This window comes from Euphorbia lathyris, chromosome 5, assembly GCF_963576675.1.
Source record: "Euphorbia lathyris chromosome 5, ddEupLath1.1, whole genome shotgun sequence".
Classification (NCBI taxonomy): Eukaryota; Viridiplantae; Streptophyta; class Magnoliopsida; order Malpighiales; family Euphorbiaceae; genus Euphorbia; species Euphorbia lathyris.
Window position 1 is genome coordinate 64509086 of NC_088914.1, and position 6226 is coordinate 64515311.

At 34.9% G+C, this 6226-nt stretch overlaps 1 protein-coding gene across 4 annotated transcripts; it reads right to left on the reverse strand.

Annotated features, from left to right (window-relative positions):
- Nucleotides 1–3219: 3219 nt before the first annotated feature.
- Nucleotides 3220–5856, reverse strand: LOC136230533 (uncharacterized). 4 transcript variants are annotated; one of them, XM_066019614.1, is made up of 5 exons: nucleotides 5570–5856; nucleotides 5398–5470; nucleotides 5102–5187; nucleotides 3985–4158; nucleotides 3220–3570 (listed from the first exon to the last, which is right to left on the reverse strand). In XM_066019614.1, the coding sequence occupies exons 2-5, from the start codon at nucleotides 5405–5407 to the stop codon at nucleotides 3460–3462; spliced, it is 381 nt and encodes a 126-aa protein (XP_065875686.1). In that variant the 5' UTR covers nucleotides 5408–5470; nucleotides 5570–5856; the 3' UTR covers nucleotides 3220–3459. The 4 variants fall into 4 exon arrangements, 2 of the variants coding, with proteins under 2 accessions (XP_065875686.1, XP_065875687.1); XM_066019615.1 differs by having other exon boundaries at nucleotides 3220–3690; nucleotides 5398–5856; XR_010689436.1 differs by having other exon boundaries at nucleotides 3220–3690; nucleotides 3985–4945; nucleotides 5102–5856.
- Between the last annotated feature and the right edge of the window lie 370 nt (nucleotides 5857–6226).

Sequence of the window (6226 nt, forward strand, 5' to 3'; positions counted from 1 at the left end):
ACCCATGTGGATGCAAGTGCAGAACTTCTATAATGGAGTGACCAATGCATACAAGATACAAATTGAATCAGTTGCCAATGGAAATCTGGAGGAACTGGAACCTCAAGCCTTCTATGAGCTAACTGAAAGAGTGGTCAATACCAGTTATAACTGGCACTCGGTGAGAGGTGATGGAAAGAGAGTCACGAATAATGAAAACAGTGAGGCAATAACCAAACTGTCCTCACAAATGGAACAGTTGGTCAAGACGATGGGAAATATGAACGTCTCAGCAGTTAACACGCAGCTCTCTGCCCCTATGGAGATACTATCACTCGATGGTTGTGAGTTTTGTAGTGGACCCCATCGACCTATAGATTGCCTGGGAACCAAACCAGGTGCATCAATGCAAGAACAGTGTGATTTCATTGCTCGCCAACCACCGAATCCCTATTTGAACACATATAACCCAGGGTGGAGAAGTCACCCAAATTTTTCTTGGCAGGATAAACAGAGGCAACCAGCTATGCAGCAGCCTTACAGACAAGAGCACCCACGAACAACATATCCACCGCAACACGGTAGCTCATCTAACCAACAATATCAGCGACAATCAAATGCTCAACAAGAAGGAAATCCTGATCTAGAGTCCATGATGATGCAGTTTATGAAGCAGACACAATCGTCCATAAAGAATCTCGAGACTCAAATCCAGCAATTTTCCACGGCCATATCTTCTAAGGAGAAAGGCGCCCTTCCAAGCAACACTGTGACCAACCCAAAAGAAGAAGTCAATGCTATCATACTAAGGGGAGGCAAAGAGGTAAGGGACAGTGGAGAAAAATCTATTGCGGATAAAGAAGATGGAGCAAAGATTAATGATCACACACCTGCGCCTCAACATAGGAAAGATAAACATGTGATTGAAGACGAACCAGACGCACTTCATTATGAACCAAGAGTTCCATACCCAGAATGCCTGAAGCAGCAGAATTGTGAGAAGAGACACAAGAGCTTTCTGGAACAATTGACGAAGTTGCACATCAATATACCGTTCATTGAAGCTCTGTCTGAAATGCCCATGTATGTCAAATTTTTGAAGGACCTGCTGACCAACAAAAAGAAATTGGAAAGTGTAGCTATGGTGCAACTAAACAGGGATAGCTCATCAATCTTACAAGCCAAACAACAACTGCCAAAAAAGCTCAAGGATCCAGGGAGTTTTTCTATACCTTGTTCAATAGGAACACTCACTATTCAAAATGCTTTATGTGACCTAGGAGTCAGTATTAATCTTATGACATACTCAATTTATATGCAATTAGGTCTAGGAGAACCAAGACCAGCTAAGGTCACTGTCCAGCTAGCGGATCAATCAATTCGATACCCCAAGGGTATAATCGAAGATGTCTTGGTTAAAGTCGGAAATTTCATATTGCATGTTGATTTTGTTATAATGGATATCGCAGAAAATTTGGAAGTTCCAATAATCTTGGGGCAACCTTTTCTAGCTACATGAAGAGCTTTCATTGACGTACACAAAGGGCTCGTTCTGAAAATCAATAACGAAGAAGTAGTGTTTAAGATGATAATCTTTTCCTGCAGAAACAGTTTGATACGGAGAAACATAAAGAGGAGGAACAATTGTTTCACTTCGACCAATAGGGAGGTAATACTGAAGGAACAAACTATGAGGAAGAACAGGATACTCTGCTTGAAATAGATCTCGGAGGGGGAAACGAAGAAAGATGCCCTAAACTGAAACAGCTGCCCGATCATCTAGAATACGTATTTCTGGATCCACCGAACAGTAGACCAGTGATTATTTCGGCAACATTGACAAAGGATCACAAGGAGCAATTGCTTACCATCCTAAGAAGGCACAAGAAGGCTCTAGGATGGAAAATAGAAGATATAAAGGGAATCAGCCTGAAAATTTGTATGCATAAAATTTTAATGGAAGAAGATCATCAACCAACTGTGCAACCGCAAAGAAGGCTAAACCCGCATATGAAAGAAGTTGTGAAGGAAGAGGTGATCAAACTCATCGAGGCAGGAATCATTTACTCTATTTCAGATAGTATGTGGACCTGCCCTGTCCAAGTTTTTCCTAAGAAAGGTGGAACCACCGTAGTCAGAAACGACAAAAACGAGCTCATCCCCACCAGAATAATCACAGGATGGCGAATGTGCATTGACTACAGGAAGCTCAACGAAGCAACAAGAAAGGATCACTTTCTGTTACCATTTATTGATCAGATGTTAGAGAGACTAGCTAGTTATCAATTTTATTGTTTCCTAGATGGATATTCAGGGTACAACCAGATTCACATCTGCACCAAAGACCAAGAAAAGACCACGTTCACCTGTCCGTATGGGACTTTCGCATACAAACGCATGCCATTTGGGATGTGCAATGCTCCAGCAACATTTCAGAGATGTATGATGGCCATATTCCATTTGGCAACGAAACAAGTTGTTGCGGAAAATATTTTTGGCAACGAAATCGAATTTTTTTCAACAACATTTGCTTGTTGAGATACATTCTGTTACTAAAGGTTTCTGCAACGACTTTCTGTTGTTGCGAAAAATATATATTTCGCAACAACACTCTTGTTGCAAAAACTTAGTTGTTGCGAAATCTGAACCCCACGTGGGAGAATGAATTTGGTATTATGCAACAACGAATGACGTTGCGGTTTATTGTAATGTTTTGCAACAAGCTTTGATGTTGCTATATATTTTGATTTTTTGCAACAACATATGTCATTGCTATTTATTTTGACATTTCACAACAACATATGTTGTTGCTATAAATTTTGATGTTCTACAACAACCATTGTCGTTGCTAATATTATATTAATCGTAACAACTTTTATGTTGCCAAATTTTTAATTTTTATTTTATTTTATTTTCAAAAATTTCTAAAAATTATAATTTTTTTATTAATTTATTTGGATTGAAGGGAACTCTTATATATATATATATATATATATATATATATATATATATGTTGTATATATATATATATATATATCAACAAATACAAATAAAAAGTGTAGACCTCTTTTTTTAAAGAACACACTTCAAAATATATGAAACAGGGCAGAGTCTCTAGAATATGCATCTTTGACAATTAAACAGCACGTATAATTGAAGTAACATTGAACTATTTTATAAAGAAAGTGTAAAATTGACTTAGTATCCTTTACAAAAACATAAGTAATTGCTTACTTCTAAGAGACATATAACATGGATTAAATCATACAGTATTCAGGATTTGATCTCATTTCAAAATGAAATTCAAGTTATTCAAGTATGAAATATGTTAAGAATTGGAATTCCTAATAGCTGAACATGAACCAAAAAAATCATATTCCAAGAAATATAATCACTTCTCTACTAGAATAATGTAGATTAGAGTTCATTTACCTTGCACTAGTCTTGAGCTACCAAAAGAACTCTCAGTTCAAGGACCATTTAATACAAGAAAATGGATATTGAGAGGCATATCTTGCATTCTCTGATAAAAGCACAACACTTTATTCTGGATTTTTCTTCTACTTCCAAATCAAATCTAGCAGAACATAGCTGAAAATGGAGATGTCACTTTAACGGTTAATTAGAGTGTACATTCGTTCAACGATTCTGTTTACAGCATCACAGGACATCACCAATGTATCATGGAAGAGGATTCTATAGACATTCAGCCTTGAAAAAATAAAAAATATTGTAAGTTCTTAGAGACTGCAGCATACTTCCATACTGACTTGTGTGATCAATCATTAGAGGCTTTAAATTTCAGAAAACTATACCATGATACTATTCTGCAGCATAAGAGTTACAAGTATTTAATTTTATTATCCCTCAATAATTAAACCAAATATGAAAATCATAATGTAAAATGAAACTCAAATGTTTCTGTCACTTAATTTTTCAAGATTTATTTTACATATCTTACATTTTATAATGTGGAAAGAAATAAAGATGCAAGTCACAACTTACAATTGATGGTAGAAGATTGACATAATGCAGATTTTGAGTAGCCAACTTAAGCATTTCATTAATGGTGCCAAAATCAACTGGCAGTGGCTTCTTTGTGTTCTCCATTTGATTAACAAAGTTCACAATATTCTTAGTAAGAGCTACATTTTTACAGACTTCTTTTAAGATTATAGCCTGAGACATGAAAGAATAATTAGTTAAATAAGCTAAAGTTCAATATAAAAAAAGGATAAGATACCAAAAAGACCTCAAGGTTATCGGGGAAGTGCCAATTTGACCCCACATGTAAAATAGCACCAATTAACCCGCAACGTTATGAAATGGTATCAATTTGACCCCAACATTTATGAAATGGTGTCAGTTAAACCTTATCATTTCATCCATTTCTTCTCTGATGAATTAGACCATATATAATTCATAAATATTGGGGTTAAATTGGTACTATTTTGTATGTGGGAGACAATTGGCACTTCCCCAATAATCTTGTAGCCATTTTGGTACCATACCACATATAAAAATTAACAAATGCAAATGACAAAGCTGAAACTATTTTTGACAGAATAGTAGAAGTTACATAAGGAGTAACAACTAATAAAAAGTAACGAATGAAGACGTTAATCGATTATGGAAGAGGATCTCCTCGCAAGGAATATGCTTATGTATTAATGCAATATGTGCAAGATTATGGGCACAGACAATTTAAGGCTCATGCATGATGCAACCACCCTTAAACTATTATACAGAATTCAATGGTTATATATGATTTAGTCAAATTACTCAAATGTCATAAGACATTGAAATAAATAAATGATAAAACATTAGCACCTAAACATTGATTATTAAAAATCTTCAATGACGAAGGTTCACGAAATGTTCCATGCCTTGCTCTTCCAATACAAGCTCATACAGCCCCAAACCAATAAGAACTATTTAAGGAACAACTGACAGTGGACTTAAGAACCTGATGTTCATTCAAAAAGTAAAAAATTAGTGAAGCAAGGTAACCCTGTAAATTCTAAATGAAACCTTTTTTGGGTTCATGGATATGTTAACTCCTTGTAAGAGTACAAAAAGTTGTACAATTAAATCAACATCGTAACTCAGGTTCTGATCTAACCTTGTAACATTGCGCCATAAATAGTTGAGGCCAAGAACAATCTGAAGAGTCGAAGCTACAATCTGTGAACCTTCGAAGGATAGAACCTGAGACATGGCAACATTGAACACAATCTATGTTTCTGATTATCTTAATTAATATTTCAATCAATAAAACAAAAACAAAAAACAATCATATTATTACTGAAGTCTGAATCACTAATATAAAAGCTAATGAATTGAATGTTCCCACGATTAAAGGCTCTCGGCCAAATGTCTCACTATTGTGAAATAAACTCTAAGCTATATACACTTTACCCTTGAACATTTGAAAAATTATGTGTGACAGAATTCCCAATTGAGAGAAAGGGTAGGGAATAGTCAATAGAACCTGAGCAATTTGTAATTACACAAAATTAGAAGTTCATAAGAGCAGAATTTGTGAAGTTGTAATGAAATTATGACTTGGGTTTTCGTTTGATTTTATTACCTGATCTGAAGCATGACCAAACTAACCCACATGCCAAAGTAAGATTCAGACACTAAAAATGGAGCCTTCATCTTCCTTGTTGTCTTTTTTCTTCTCTTCATTTTCACCTACATTAACGCTAGACGCTTAAGAAACAGAACCCATCGAGGCCGCCAGCGCTAGAGTTAGAGAGGACGGAGTTAGAGGTAACGACATGAGAATTGGACGGTTGGAGGAAAGACACAGTCACCACCCTTGAGAGAGTATAAATCGCCATTGACGGCGAGAGAAATGGAGAGAAGAGGGATCGATTTTGATCTGCTAAGAGAGAGAGAGTCAGAGTGAAATTGACAAATTCTACTGGTTAGGTTTTTATTCACAACCGTTAGATTGGAATAGATCAACATTTTAGATTTCATTATTAGAATAAATAATTCCACAGCACTAGTTTAAACTTTTCTTTCACTTTAATTTTAATGGCTATTGACTTACTATTGTCAATATTTATAAAATTTTGTATATATTGAAATTTAATTTCAATTATATATTTTACTAACTGTTAAAATTTAATCCATCATATATTAAAATTTATTAGTATTAAAAATTAAAGAATATTTACCTATAATATTCATTGAAATATAAAATAAAATATTACATAGATTTGAAATATTTAATTTA